Consider the following 17,003-nt stretch of genomic DNA (forward strand, 5'->3'; position numbering starts at 1 on the left):
CATTATTTTGCTAATTTTTAGCCATGAGGTAAAATTTTAGCGTATAATGGAAAATGTAGCCTTAGGTAGCCCTCCAAGCTGTCTTGAGCAAATGACTAAATACCTTATGAAATGATGCTAAGTATTTTGATTTTGATTTCTTTTTGAACTAAATAGCATCCTTAGACGACGAGATAGAGACATTTCAGCTCGCGTCCAACGTCGGGCTTATATGGGGGATACTCCTTCATCACCTGAGGAGGAGGAGGACGAGGTTTTACGGCCCAAGCCACGGGCTTCTACCAGCAGGGATAGGTGGGTTCCACCTGCGTGGTCCCCATACCAGTTGGTTCTGCTGTGAGAATCACATTTCTCACTATCTGCTCGTCGGTTTAGTTGACGGTGTATTTCGCCATCACGGCTCGGGATCAGGAGATGTGATCCCTAGGTTACATGAGCGTATCACGAGGGACCCTGCTACTAGTGCTTTGTGGGAGTCCACCGGTCTGAGTGAATTTTACTCAGTAGTTTCTGGGTTTTGCAGCCCCCGAGGCTACGATTTGACCATTGTTCGAGCTTTGTTGGAGTATTTTTGGGATACTACCAACACTTTTTACTTTGCTTGGGGGGAGATGATAGTGACCCCCCTAGACTTCAGCATTATTAGCGGCTTACGTTTCATAGATCGAGCCGTTTAGCAAAAACCTGAGCTTACTTGGTCTTCGAGTGATGTAGAGGCTTGGTTAGGCCGTGTCGTACATGTTATTAGGGCCCAGCCGATACCTCGGAACGGTGCTCAGAGTTAGCGGTCGGAGTTAGCATGTGTTTTAGCTCGAGGTTTTGACTTGTCAGGGACGACGCCAGAGCAGCGCATGCGGATTTTTGGCTTGATTCTCCTTTTTTGAACTCTCTGTCCTGAGAAGAGTTCTCGTGCGCTTTTTCGCTACTTGTCATCCATAGCCAGGATTTCTGAGATTGGGTCCTTTAACTAGGCTGGCATGGGGTATGCTGCTTTGCTCTTGTCGCTACGTTAGGGTTATCGACAGGTAGACAAAAAGATTCCTGTTACAGTCTGCGGTCTTTGAAGGGTTGTAGAGGTGACAATCCTTTTTCGTATGTTTTGATTTTACTTCTTTGGCTCATGAAATCACAGATTACTCTTGTTGCAACTGTGGTTCTATGAGTACTTCCTGGGATTGGCTCCTCAGTGGCATCAGGGGCAGTTGCGGGTTTCCCATAGGCGTGAGCTGGCGGTGGCAAGGCGAGTCCCGCGTTGATTCGATGGCGAGTTTTCGTGGGCTGTTGCATTGGGGTACCACCGCTGTTGGTGTAAAGATCACCTCTTTAGTATAATTTCCTTATCGTGGCACTACGTCTTGGCATTCATCCTTTTTTTTCCTGACTTTTTAGATTCTAGTCGAGGTTATGTACTATCCCTGGGCCAACATTGACAGTATCCTGAGGCTTTGGATATCTTAACATACCGTGCTGTCTTCTTTGGCACTGTGCGCCCTATTTGGTATTTGGGGGAGCGAGTAACCCGACAGCACAATACTGATCGTTTTGTAGTGTCGGTGCTTCCACCTCCGTCGATGTTGCATGTGCCTACGCTGGAGGCGCTCGTACATAATGGAGGTCGTCTTCAGATCTCTTGGTGAGAGCTTGTTCATATGGACGTCGATTATACTCGGGAGTTGCTTCCTTTCTTGGCTCCGCCACCACGTCTTCCTCAGGTTTGATCTTTGGGAAACATGTTTTATTGTAGTCACTTTTTAAATCGTCAAATAACCTGATTATTCGATCATGTTTTTAGGTGATTGCTCGTCGTAGTGGGAAACTTAAGATCCCATCCCAGTCGGTTCGCTATCTGGGGCCGATCAGTATGATCGAGGAGCATATCGACGATGCTCCGGAGGGCTATAGACAAGCCCAGGAGTCTTATCCCGAGGACATGGAGCCGGTAAGTTCTTCGAATAATGTTCTGACTTTATTTGATATTGCTTGTTACTGACTTGATGATTCTACTTCCAAGTTCAGCGTCCGGATGCGATGAGCTTGCTGCAGGTTATTGACGCTCTGAAGTACTACATCATCAAGATGCGGCGTGGTGCGAGTTGTCGGAGTAGTTCGGATACCGTCCATGAGGTATGTTTATACTTGACTGTCTTCATGTCTGTATTTTGCTTTTTTTGCATCACTGATCATTTCCTCATCTTTGTCTTTCTGGACCGGCGGAGGTCTCGCTCGCGTCCGAGGCATGGAGGCTCGGATGAGGGAGGGTCTAGCCGTCGCCGAAGATCTCCGGAGGTTTAGCAGCATTCCCAGCCCCAGTGGTAGCAGCTACAGCCGACTTAGCCTTTTCAGACTTCACAGCCTATGTTTAGGCCAGTGACTTCTGCTTAAGACCAGGGCTTACATTCGGTTCCGGTGTTTTAGATGATGCTTCCACTGATGATGCTTATGTACGGGCAGTCATCTCAGCATATGTACTTAACTGGTTGGTCGGGGCCTTCCTTGACATTGGCTTCTATAGGAGCTGTGGAGTTAGGTAAGGATGCGATTCAACGTACTCGGATGATGGAGGGAATTTTCGGTGTGTCACATCCTTATTAGACCTTGAGAGAGCCTATACCGGAGTTTTTACCTAGTTCATCTGGATCAGGAGATTTTTGATCGAGGGATTTTATTATGTACTCGTTGATGACACTTGACACTACTATGTACATTTTATTCACACTTTATGCATTTGACACTTTATTTATTTATTTGATGTGTATGTTAGTGTGTGCATGTGACTATTTGTGTGTGATTGTGTATCATAAGTGGAGGGTACCGACCTTCTCCCGAAAAGGAAAAAACAGAAAAGATGTAAAGAGTTTTAAAACTTTTCCAAAAATAAAAAAGAATAAAAAATAGGACAAGAGTTTTACAACATTCCCAAAAATAAAAATGAATAAAAAATGGGACAAATTTTACAAATTCCCCCAAAATAAAAATGAATAAAAAAAAGGACAAGTTTTTTAAACTTCCCCAAAAATAAAAAATAAAAAGATAGAAAAACTAAGGAAGAATTTTATTAAAGATAAAATGCTAGGAGAAGAAGAGTTCGAATAAAACTCCTAAAAGACGGTTAAGGGCAGATGGAGGATTAAAAAAAAGCAAAAGAAAATTCGGAATAAAAAGATCAAGGATAGAATTTGATGTGGATTTTTCCATGTCACGACAAATTTTGCCACGTCACGGTGGGAATTGCCGTGGCGCGGTAATCTTACCGTGTCACGAAAATTTTGCGCGTGCGGCTGGACGTATTTTATTCGTTTCTGGACTCTTTTTGGCTATAAATTTTGACTAGTAATTCATGATATGCATAATTACGAAACACAAAATAATTAGAATTTCATATTTTAATACTAATGTCTCAAAACTTTGACAACACCATGTGTGATTGGTCATATTCTTTGACCAACACAGATAAAAGAGAGCTAAAAACATTATTTGTCAGAGGTTTATTAGCATTAAGGCACGTAGCAATTGAACATTATTTTCTAAGAGCGGCCTTGGATTATTGGAATCTAGAAACACAATGTTTCAAGTTCGACTATGATGAAATTTGTCCTCTGTCGGAAGAATTTGATGCTATTTTTGGCTTCCCTGCTAGACTCCTTGTCACAATGCCTACTCTGCGTGAGAACTACTACCATGATTTTGAGCGTCACCTTAATCTAACAGGCGCATACTTGAATAAAATTGTATGTGGTGGGGAAGTAAATTTGGTAAAGCTTGCAAATTTATACTTTAATCGTCCTATTTCTGAATCATATCATGTATATCACATAAGGGCTTTTAGTTTTTGCATCATTGAATGTTTAGCAAGCTTTTATTTGCAAATGGTGAAGTAGGACATGCTAGTTTAGTGTTTGTGCTTATATATGTTGAATCTGGAAGATCCCTATGCCTACTTGTCTTCGAGAAACTCTCCGTGGTCTTGATGAAGCGTAATTTGATCGGAAAGCCATCATGAAGAGCTCTCCGGTACTATTGCAGGTAAATTTTAAAATTCTTGATCCTGAATAAAAAATAATTAAACTTTTTTAATGCGACACTAACCATCTGCATTTATTTATTTATTTTTCTCTTTTTTTGCAGATTTGGTTGATGGAATGTTTAGGACTGTTTGAAGCCTTCGACGATATCGAAAAACACAGTCCCAATGATCTTGTTCGTACGAAGAAAATCTACTATGCGAACACGTCTTATGATGACTGAAAGGTGTTCTTGGCAAGGAGGGAATTTCCCCTTAGGTGGGTGGTGCCTAGGTGGAGGCTTACTGTAGGGAATTTTTCAACTCATCATTGAGCCCTACTGTGGTTCATGCTTTTAGGCATGGCGGCGTGTAACACCCACAAATCTCCCTCTACGGAAATACTAGTATAATACGTTTAATTATATCGTAGAGATAGACTTAGGCATATTACCGCCGTGTAATTATGCAAGGCTACTCAAACTACTAATTAAAACCACAACTTCGCAGCGGAAACTTAAAATTTTCCTTTATTAATACTTAATATAAATAGTAACCAATGTTATGAGTACTCAAAAATAGAAACAATGACCAAGATTCCTAACTAGGTGAACAATATCCTAAGACTCCCAAATGCTCATTATTGACTCCACCTGAGAAATAGCTAACACTGCTTACCATTAAGGTAAACAGGGTGAACCAAAACCAATAGGAAATACGGATTAGCAAAATATGCTAAGTACAATAAGTGCAAGATAAGTAAATTCAATTTATTAGCAAACATACTTTTAAAACCACTTTCAATAATTAATTCAATAATTCCAAAACTCATGATTCAAAACCAATTCTCAAGATTCTCAAAATAATTCCAATAACTCAATACTCAAAATTCAATAATAGTGATTATTAAAAGTTAATTCCTCTATTTAAAAACACAATTCCTCTTTTCAAAAACTCAATTATTCTCCTAAGTGTGCACACCCCCCAAGCTAGTATCTTTATATTTAAAGGCTATCCTTGAGGAAAGACTAGGTCATACAAAGTCCATAGTTTTCAATGAATCCGCATAGTAGGATTAATATAATAATCATGATAGTAAAGCTTTTATAAATAATTCAATAAATCCACTTTAAATCAATAATTCCAATCTTTATAATAAAACAATTCAAAACTCCTTTTTATTTAATTCAACATGCTTTCAAAATCAATCCTCTTAAAACATGATAAATAATTAAATTATTCAAACCATAATATTAAAATCAATCCTTCAAATTTATTAATCAAAATCAATTCTTTTAAACATACTTTATTTCATAAATTATAATTCAAATCAATTTAATTCAATCACCAATAAAATCAGATCATATAAAACATGCTTATTCAATCCAATTAATTTCAAAGGTATCTAGCCGCCTAACCGTACCTTGATCCTCGCTTAGCAAACACACAAAAAGGAACCTGAAGAACTCTTGTTAAAAACACCCTGCAATTAAATATAACCTTAATCAATATAAGGTCCTCAGATAATCACAACAATTAAAATAAAACCCCAACTATATGTACATGAACCTTATAAAATTGTTTTTCGTAAATTTGAATAATAAACTGATTTTATTTAATTTAAAATACTCATAATAATTGTTTTATAAAACCCCCAATAATAATAATAATAATAATAATAATAACAACAATAACAATAAAAATAATAATAATAATAATAACAACAACAATAATAATAACAACAATAATAATAATAATAATAATAATAATAATAATAATAACAATAACAATAATAATAACAATAATAATAACAATAATAATAATAACAATAACAATAATAATAATAACAATAATAATAATAATAATAATAATAATAATAACAATAATAATAATAATAATAAAAAATAATAATAATAAAAAATAATAATAATAAAAAAAAATAATAATAATAATAATAATAATAGTAATAGTAATAATAAATAATAATAAATAATAATATAGTAGAATTAATTAGGAGAAGAGAAGAAGAAGGAAGAAGAAGGGGTCGGTAAGGCCTAAGGGGCAGCAGCACGCCGGCAGGTGGCTGCTGCTTGTGGTCGGCGTCGATGGCCCGCCGGAAAAGGTGGTTGACGGCGGTAATGGTGTTTTGTGGTGGTGGTTGGCGCAAGGAAGTGAGAAAAAGAGAGGAGAATAAGAAAGAAATTAGAGAAAGAAGAGTGCTTTGGTGTGAGTTTCTAGCTATGATTCAAGGGGTATTTATAGGCTAGCTCATGCAAGAATTATGGTAGGAAAATGTAGGAAGAATTATGGTAATTCTGGTTTCAAGAATTTCTTGGAGAAGAGAGCTAAAGAATTAAGGAACATTTTTTTTATGGTGATTAAGGAATAATTAATTATGGAAAGTATGTTGTCATGAAAAATAATATGGCAAATGGCTTAGATTGGCGAATAATCAAGAATGGTTTAAGGTAAATAAATAAGATGGCTAACTCTTTATGAGATGGGAAATAAGTATTAAGGAAAATAGTAAGAATTAAGGAAGATAATTAAAATACAAAATTACCAAAATAAATTGCTCAAAATCACCCCAAGGTGGCCGAAATTTTTGAGCTTTCCTAAGCTCAAATTTTCGGACCTCTTGATTAGATTTTAGGAAGTTATTTTGCTAGATTTTAAGGATTAAAAATAATTGTGTAAAAATATATTGTATAAAATAATTAATTAGAACAATACCAATTATTCACTAAATTTTACTAAGAAAATCAAATTTTCTACACTAAGAAAATCCTAAAATCATAGCTAATTAATTAGGAATTTTCATCCCTCTTAATTAAATAATAAATTATAATTTTCTTAATTAAAATATCCGAAATATATATATATATATATATATAATCTGGTTTTTTTTTAAATAAAATAAATGAATAGTAAATCTTATCCAAAATCCAAAAATAATAATTAAGTTTTAAAATGCTTTTGGCGCCAAAATTCAAATATAATTTTGGCTCCAAAATTCAAATAGTAAAATAAATTACTAAAATTCCCTTTTTAGAAAATATTAACTAATTAATTAATTATAAAATACGTTTTAAAAATACGGGGTATTACAGTCTACTCCCTTTAAAAGAAGTTTCGTCCTGAAACTTAGCTAAAGAAATAAGAAAGTCATTTCAAATTATTTTAAGCTATTGGTTCATGAACATCCTAACTCGATTCAAGACTACAACTAACTCAAGGAAGACTAAAAAAACACTAAAAAATGACTCGAAATGCAAACGCGCGAAACTCTATCGCCTCTACCCGCCTTAACAAGAGTTACGCCCCCGTAACTTGACCACTAACCTTAGTCAAACTGTTCTGGGTAACGTTTCCTCATATCAGCCTCATCTTCCCATGTAGCCTCCTCAGTTTTATGGTTCGACCATAACACTTTCACAACTCTCACATCATTGTTCCTTATGCTTCTTATTTTAGTATCCAAAATCTTCACTGGTCTTTCCTCATAGGTCAATTTCTCATCCATCTCAATTGTTTCAGGTTGTAACACATGTGTCACATCAGGTACATACTTTCGAATTTGACTCACATGTAACACGTTGTGAACCATTTCCAGCTGATTAGGAAAATCCGACTTATATGCCACTTTTCCCACTTTCTGAATGATCTCATACGGGCTTATGTACTTTGGGCTTAACTTCCCTTTCTTCCTAACCCTCATTACCCCTTTCATGGGTGAAATCTACTACACACTTTCTCTACCACTTCATATTCTCCATCTCTTCTTTTCAAATCAGCATAATTTTCTATTGATCTTGGGCTGCCTTTATCTTCTCTTAGATCAACTTCACTTGTTTCACCATATCCTCAATCATCTCAGGCCCGAGTACCATCGTCTCACTTATATCATCCCAACAAACTAGGCTTCTACACTTCCGACCATACAGAGCTTCAAACGTTGCGATTCCAATGCTTGCATGATACTTGTTATTGTAGGAAAACTTGATCAGATTCAAGTGATCTTCGCAAGACCCTTGATACTCTATCACACATGCTCTCAACATATCTTTCAATGTCTAAATTGTTCTCTCAGTCTGACCGTCTGCCTCAGGATGAAATGCTGTGCTCATTCGCAGCTTCGTTCCCATCCCCTTTTGCAAACTTTGCCATAAGTTAGACAGGAATCTTGAATCTCTATCCGAAATGTTATCCGTGGGTACCCCATGGTACTTCACCACAAACTTCACATAAGCTTTTCCCAACTGATTCATACTCCAAGTACTTCTCATGGGTATAAAATGCTGCTGACTTCGTCAACCTGTCCACTATTACCCATATAGTGTCATTTCCAGCCTTGGTCTTAGGCAATGCTCCAACAAAATCCATATAAATAGAATCCCATTCCCATTTTGGCACTTCCAAGGATTGCAGTGAGGCGTACGATGCTCAATCTTCACTTCCTGACATGTTAAACACTTGACCACAAATTCAGCTACATCTTTCCTCATATTGGGCCACCAAAACGTCTTCTTCATATCCTTATACAACTTATCCCTTCCAAGATGCATTGAATAAGGAGAATTATGGGCTTCTTCCATCAATCTCTGCTTCAAATCTCCACGACTTTGTGGTACACACCATCTTCCTTTGAAACGAGTACTTCCTTCATCACCAATGGTGAAATCCAACACTTGACCTTCATCGATCTTTTTCTTTATTTCCTTCAACTTTTCATCCTCTAGTTGACTTTCTGATAGGCGTGTCGCGTACCTAACAAAAATAACCTAACTATTCCTCCTAACTATGTAGTTGGGCAAGTAAGGGCCGAATCCCAAGAGACTAAAGTTCAACTAATTAAATAGACTCAAATTATTACTAAGCAGGAATCAAACAATGGTGGAATAAACTAAAAGCTAATGTATGGAAAACTAGAAATAATCAAACGAATATAATAAATCAATAAGCTAAAACATCCAAGATCAAGTATCACCACAATTACGATCGACACAATTATATATCTACCCCTAACATACAATTCCAATTAACACGGGGAAAAGCAAACCCTAACCAATACCAAGGACCTCTCTCGAGTATCAATGGCTTCCCTAACCTACAATCAAGCCTATTCTCATGGTATCATGCAAATTAGAGACATTAAACACTTTACTTCACTTCCCAATTATCAATTCAACTACTCTCGTGATGAATTTCAAACCCTAAATTAATTTACTCAATTCCGTTAAAACCCAACTCTCGTTGTGATTGAAACTATGGAATAATAACAATACTAATTATCTCTAATCTAGTATTGGCATAATCACAATCAATTTAGCATAACAATTGCAATAGTTATTAGAGAATTTAAAGAATTAAATCATGCATCAATCATAATTGGGCTACCCTAGATTTTAAAATAAGAAAACTACTCACACATATTGAAATAAGCAATAACAAAATTAATCAAGGAAAATATAATTGAAAACAATAATAATTGAAAGAGAAAGGAATATAAATGAATACCAATGATGCTTCAATTGAAATTACTCAAATTGTTAATCAACAATACCCAAATCTAACCTAAGAATTAAATTGCTAAAAAGTATTAAACTAGAGTTCTAGAGAGAGAAAGAGGACTTAAGGAAAAAAGTAGTCTGTCCACTAACGATAATTACAATGGGTATTTATACCCATAATGACCTAAAAATAATAAAACTAGAATTCGGAGTTGCGCACAACTGTGCCCGGTCTGACCGGGATTGACATGCCCGATCGGGCATGTGGCATAAAAAACAGTGCTTCTCCTACTTGCTATTCTCCTCGTTGCCCGATCTAACCGTGCAGGTGGCGCCCGATCGGGCGCGAGGCACAACGTTGCTAGCTGCCTTGTCCTGATCTTCATAGCCTTGAACGCCTCTAGCCACCACGCGCCGGTCCAACCGGAAAAGGCCTTCCTGATCGGGCGCGTGGCATAAAACCTTAAGATAACTTCTTTGCTTCAATTCTAGCATCAGCCAAGAGTCCCTACTGTGCTCGATCTGACCGGACATGCTTAGCCCAATCAGGCACAGTTATAAAAACTGCTTTTTGCTTCTTGTTTTTCAAAGATTGGTTCTTGTTTAGCTCGGTTTTACATCCTTGTCCACCAACATCTCCAATATCGCTCAAAATGTGTCCGAATCATCGAAAAACTCCAAGTTCCTGTAAAACTTATAAAAATACACCGAACACACTAGATAAGAGAATGTTAGCGGAAAATGGTTCGAAAGAGCCTAAAACCATACAAGAATGTATTGAAAAGTCGGTCAAAACATATGTGTAAAACGTGTTTATCACTTTACCCGATCTCATCATATATGGATGGTTGAATCACCAATGCATTCAACATCCTAGTCACTTTCTTCATGATCCATCACTTCCAAACTCATTTTCTGAAATTTCACACACAATTGATTTGGCACCACAATTACATTCATCGAGTATTCTGACTTCCTACTCAAAGCATCTGCCACAACATTAGCTTTTCCTTCATGACATTGAATATCCAATTCATATTCCAACCATACAAATAATGCCATTGAATATCCAATTCATAATCACTGAGAAATTCCTATGATTCGTGAAAATCCTACAAGTCACCCCATACAAATAATGCCTCCAAATCTTCAAAGAAAACACTATTGCAGCTAACTCCAAATCATGGGTTGGGTAATTCACCTTATGTGGTTTCAACTGCCTTGAAGCATACACATTCACTCTTCGTTTCTGCATTAAAACACATCCTAGTCCAGACTTCGATGCATCATTATAAACTTCATATAGATCACTTCCATCAGGCAAAGCCAGCACAGGTGTTGTGGTTAACCTTTCTTTCAAGGTCTGAAACACCTCTCTACATTCTTGGGTCCATGAAAACTTATTCTCCTTTTTCATCAAACTTGTCATGGGCTTTGAAATCCTTGATTAATCCTTCACAAACCTTCTGTAATAGTCTGCTAAACCCAAGAAACTTCTTACATCCGAAACATTATTTGGGGTTGGCCATTCACTGACAGTTCAAATCTTGCTTCGATTAATTGAAAGTCTAAAACTTCTTCCTTATAAATCACATGGCCCAAAAATGCCACTTTTTCTAACCAAACAACTTAGCATACAACTAGTGCTCTCTTAAACATGACAGTACGTGTCTCAAATGCTCCTCATGCTCCCCTTTATCCCTTGAATAAATTAAAATATCATCAATGAACACTGCTATGAACTTATCCAAGTATGGCTTTAAAATCCTATGTATCAAATCCATGAACATTGCTGGTGCATTGGTCAAACCAAATGGCATAACTGTGAACTCATAGTGACCATAAAGGGTCCTGAAAGCACTCTTTGGAATATCTTGCTCCCCAATCCTCAACTGGTGATAACCTGACCTCAAATCTATCTTCGAAAACACTCCAGCCTCTTTCAGCTGGTCAAACAAATCATCGATCCTTTGCAATGGATACTTATTCTTCATTATAACCTTATTCAACTCTCGATAATCAATACACAACCTCATACTTCCATCATTTTTCTTTATAAACAACATTAGAGCTCCCCATGATGAGGAAATGGGTCGAATGTAGCCTTTCTTCAACAAATCATCCAACTGAGTCTTCAACTCTTTCATCTCAGCTGGAGCCATCTTTATATGGAGCCTTAGAAATAGGTCTAGTACCAAGCACTAGGTTGATAGTGAACTCAACATCCTCACTGGTGGCATACCAGGAATCTTATCTGGAAATACATTAGGAAACTCTTCCATAACCAGAATACTATCCTTAATCTTCTCTTCCTCACTTTTAACTTCTTGAACACTACACATAAACAGAGGATAACCCTTCTTAACAAACTTCTGTAGTTGCATTACATAAATAATTCTCAACCTTGAACTCATCCCTTCCTTTACGTAAGTCACTCTAGTTTTACTTGGGCTATTCAAAGTAAGCTTTTCAGCTACACAGTCAATCTTGGCCTCATACTTTCCCAACCAATCCATACCCAAAATCCCATCGAGATCCTTTAAATCGAACTCGATCAAATCCGACGAAAACTCTACCCAAGAAATGGAAAGAGGTACACTCCTAAACAACTTGGAACAATTTCTCACTTCCCCAGACGGAATAGACACATCTAGAGAAACTGACTCAGGACTCCCTAACCCAAGAATTTCAACCACTCTCTTAGAAATAAAAGAATAGGATGCACCCGAATCAAACAAAACTTTCACAGACAAAGAACTTATAAGGAAAACACCAATTACTACATCATTAAAAGTTTCAGCCTCACAGCTATTCATCACGAACACACGACCCATTGGGGCACCTTCCGCGACACTACTGGTTCCTACCTTGGGTGCAGATCCACTAGGTTAAGATGGTTTTCTAGGAGCACTAGACTCTTTCACTTTTCCTGACTTAACGTCAACCTCTTCCTTTTCTCTCTAGAATGCTCCATCTCTCTCCCCTTGATACCGTACAGGTGGCCTACACGGCCATAGACTTCATTTTGGGTCTCAAAAGTAACTCCCCCTAGCTTCCCTTGGAGGGTCAAGGTTAGGCTTTGCTCAAATCTCTAAGCTTTGATGGTTTCACTAGAAACTACTTCCGGGACAAACCTCATCAACTCAATAAACTTGTTGTAGTATTCATTGATAGACATGTTCCCTATTCTCAGGTTGGTAAACTCCATACACTTCTGCTTTCTCAAGTAAGAAGGGTAAAACTTCTCCCTCAAGGCTTCCTTAAACTCATCCCACCCAAAGTTTTGTTTCTTCAACAACTCATCCTTTCTTTGGGCCCACTGTAAGTCAGCTTCCTCCCTTAGATAATAAACACCGTTGTTCACCCTCAGCTCACTTGGGCAATTGATAACATCAAACAACTTGTCAAACTCCCAACTCCAGTTTTCAAGACTGTCTGGGTCCTCTTTCCCCAAGTAAACAGGTGGTTTGGCTGCAACAACTCTCTTAAAAACTTCGCTATAACAGTCAAGGTCAGAATTACGGTTTCCTTGGTTCACCACTTTCGTGATGTTTTCAGTGACACTGGTTAACTTTCTAAGGACTTTCCCTACTTTGGAATCAGTGCGCCTACTTCCCATTTGGTTTCTCATTCTTGCAGACATACTTCCTGGGTATAATTACCATACTTTGAAAATTAAAACAAGTTCTACTCATATAAGCATTTAATTCACTCAATAACATAAGAAAAATTTAATAAAAATAACTTCATTTCATTAATAATCAAATTAAAAGTACAACTTTGCCATCTAAGGCAATTATTGAAAGCAATAAACGTAGCATGTATAGCTCAATCATTTAAGCAACACTCTCAGAATAGTCATCCTCATTGGGATCATAGTCAGGATCATCTTGCTTAGCCTTTCCCTTATCACTTGGGATGGTGAAGGTTGGGTTATATCAACTGTAACTTGGAGTATGGCTTGAACTTGAATTTGGGTTGTGATTTGGGCTTTTGTGTGGACTAGCACAACCACAGGTTGGCTTTGAAGAAGCATTGGGTTTGTTGAACTTTTGGTGAAGATGGATGGTATTCTAGGCTTGGTGGCTTTTGATTAACTTCTTAGTTAAGATTTCTGGGCCTTTTTGCAATATGAAAATAGGCTTTTGGGCTCGGATGCCTTGGAGGTTCATAGCTTGGAGTAGATGAAGGAGAAGGGTAATTCTTGCTCCTCCCAAGAGGTGGGATGGACTCATCAGTGGAGGGGACGGCGCTTTCGGTATGCAAAAGGTAGTTGAGCATTTAAGTAGTACATTTGGTTAACTTCTCTCAAGGTGGCATTCTTTGAAAGTTTGGAAAATCTCACAATTCTCCTCCTAGGCTCATAGTCACGTTCAACATAGTGCGTCTCTTTTGAAGCTAGACACGGTTGCTAACCACTTCCCTTCATGATGGTGTTTTTCATTCCACATTCCATTATCCTTGATTACATCCTTATACTTATCAAAGAGAGGTTTATATTTGAGAACTCTAGGCAAATGGGCTAAGGCCAAGGAAATCATCCAAGGTGGTTGGGTCAACACTTCCAATCCATATCGTTCATAGAAGGTTAAGGCCAAAGCAACTATGCCAGTTAAAAACTCACTAACACTGACTCCATCATCTTTCAAATAATGCAAGTTAAAGTATTTCTTTCTCATTTCATCAATCTTTTCCATCTATTTCACATACACATGCAAAATAATCAATTCAATGCCAATTCACATAAGCAATTCAATTCAAAAATCCATTTGCATAAGCAAGTCATTACTCAATCAACCAAGTATAACTCAAGATCACCCAACTATGGGCAATAACTCAAAAATTCGGACCTCTTGACCATATACTAAGGTGTTTTAATACCAACTTTAATGAACACACACACTCAAGCTTTCAAATAGTTTCAGTTCTTTTTGTTTTCGAAAATAATAATAATGTACTTGAATCATGATATTAGAAGGTCGAGCATGCATCTCCTAGGTAAGTTACCTATAGCGTCGAGGAGAGTCTTGCCTAGATAGAGAGTCGTACTCGAGAATCCTTTTCTCCGTCATCTTTACAAATAAGAAAATAGTTTTTATTTTTAAAAAAATGGTTTTGACTTTCACACACAAATGCAAAACTCTATTCTATATGCCCTCTTAAGTCTACCCACAATTTTTATTTATTCCCATTTTAAGCTTTTAAGACCAGAAAACAGATACCACTTGTAACACCCCCAAATCTCCCTCTACGGAAATACTAGTATGATACGTTTAATTATGCCGTAGAGATAGACTAAGGCGTATTACCGCTGCGTGATTACGCAAGGCTACTCAAAAAAGTAATTAAAACCACAACTTCGTAGCAGAAACTCAAACTCTTCCTTTATTAATACTTAATATAAATAGTAACCAATGTCATGAGTACTCAAAAATAGAAACAACGACCAACATTTCTAACTAGGTGAAGAATATCCCAAGATTCTCAAATGCTCATTTATTGACTCCACGTGAGAAATAGTTAACACTGCTTACCATTAAGGTAAACAGGGTGAACCAAAACAAATAGGAAATACGGATTAGAAAAATATGCTAAGTATGATAAGTGCAAGATAAGTAAATTCAATTTATCAGCAAACAAGCTTTTAAAGCCATTTCCAATAATTAATTCAATATTTTCGAAACTCATGATTCAAAACCAATTCTCAAGATTCTCAAACATAATTCCAACAACTCAATACTCAAAATTCAATAATAGTGATTATTAAAAATCAATTCTTCTTTTTAAAAACTCAATTCCTCTTTTCAAAAACTCAATTCTCTCCTAAGTGTGCACACCCCCCAATCTAGTATCTTTATATTGAAAGACTATTCTTGAGGAAAGACTAGTTCATACAAAGTCCATATTCTTCAATGAATCCGCATAGTGGGAGTAATATAATAATCATGCTTGTAAAGCTTTTATAAATAATTTAATAAATCCTCTTTAAATCAATAATTCCAATATTTAAATTAAAACAATTCAAAACTCCATTTTATTTAATTCAACATGCTTTCAAAATCAAACCTTTTAAAACATGATAAATAATTCAATTATTCAAAACATGATATTAAAATCAATCCTTCAAATTTATTTATTAAAATCAATTCCTTTAAACATACTTTATTTCATAAATCATAATTCAAATTAATTTAATTCAATCACCAAAAAAATCATATAAAACATGCTTATTTAATCCAATCAATTTCAAAGGTATCTAGCCGCCTAAACGTACCTTGATCCTCGCTTAGCAAACACACATAAAGGAACCTCAAGAACTCTTGTCAAAAACACCCTACAATTAAATATAACCTTAATCAATATAAGGTCATCAGATAATCACAACAATTAATATAAAACCCCCAACTTTATGTACACGAACCTTATAAATTCTTTTTCATAAATTTGAATAATAAACCGATTTTATTTAATTAAAAACACTCATAATAATTGTTTTATAAACCACCATATAAAATAATAATAATGATAATAATAATAATAATAATAATAATAATAATAATAATAATAATAATAATAATAATAATAATAATAATAATAATAATAATAATAATAATAGAATTAATTAGGAGAAGAGAAGAAGAAGTAGAAAACCAAAGAATAAGGAAGAAGAAGGGGTCGGTAAGGGGCAGCAGCACGCCGCCAGGTGGCTGTTGCTGGTGGCGACGTTGGTGGTCGCCCGGAGGTGGTGGCTGACGACGGCAGTGGTGGTTTATGGTGGTGGTTGGCTCAAGGAAGTGAGAAAAGGAGAGAAGAGAATAAGAGAGAAATTAGAGAGAAAGAAGAGAGCTTTGGTGTGGGTTTCTAGCTATGATTCAAGTGGTATTTATAGGCTAGCTCATGCAAGAATTATGGTAGGAAAATATAGGAAGAATTATGGTAATTTTGGTTTAAGGAATTACTTGGAGAAGAGAGCTAAAAAATTAAGGAAAGTTTAGTTTTATGGTGATTAAGGAATAATTAATTATGGAAAGTACGTTGTCGTGAAAAATAATATGGAAAATGGCTTTGCTTAGGGAATAATCAAGAATGGTTTAAGGTAAATAAATAAGATGGATAAATCTTTATGAGATGGGAAATAAGATTTAAGGAAAATAGTAAGAATTAAGGAAGATAATTAAAATACAAAACTACCAAAATAAAATTCTCAAAATCACCCCAAGGTGGCCGAAATTTTTGAGCTTTCCTAAGCTCAAATTTTTGGCCCTCTTGATTAGATTTAAGGAAGTTATTTTGCTAGATTTTATTGATTAAAAATGATTGTGTAAAAAATATATATTGTATAAAATAATTAACTAGAAAAATACCAATTATTCACTAAATAATTTTACTAAGAAAACCAGATTTTCTACACTTAGAAAATTCGAAAATCATAGCTAATTAATTAGGATTTTTTGTCCCTCTTAATTAAATAAAAAAATATATTTTTTCTTAAT

At 36.1% G+C, this 17,003-nt stretch overlaps 2 protein-coding genes across 2 annotated transcripts; both read right to left on the minus strand.

Annotated features, from left to right (window-relative positions):
• Window positions 1-7,343: 7,343 nt before the first annotated feature.
• Window positions 7,344-7,718, minus strand: LOC110737529. Its single transcript, XM_021917874.1, has one exon. The coding sequence runs from the start codon at window positions 7,716-7,718 to the stop codon at window positions 7,344-7,346; it is 375 nt and encodes a 124-aa protein (XP_021773566.1).
• Window positions 7,719-12,601: 4,883 nt separating this feature from the next.
• Window positions 12,602-13,153, minus strand: LOC110737531. The gene has a single exon (XM_021917876.1). It carries the CDS (start codon window positions 13,151-13,153, stop codon window positions 12,602-12,604), a length of 552 nt encoding a protein of 183 aa, XP_021773568.1.
• Between the last annotated feature and the right edge of the window lie 3,850 nt (window positions 13,154-17,003).

This window comes from Chenopodium quinoa, unplaced genomic scaffold (genome assembly GCF_001683475.1).
Source record: "Chenopodium quinoa cultivar QQ74 unplaced genomic scaffold, ASM168347v1, whole genome shotgun sequence".
NCBI classification, from domain to species: Eukaryota; Viridiplantae; Streptophyta; class Magnoliopsida; order Caryophyllales; family Amaranthaceae; genus Chenopodium; species Chenopodium quinoa.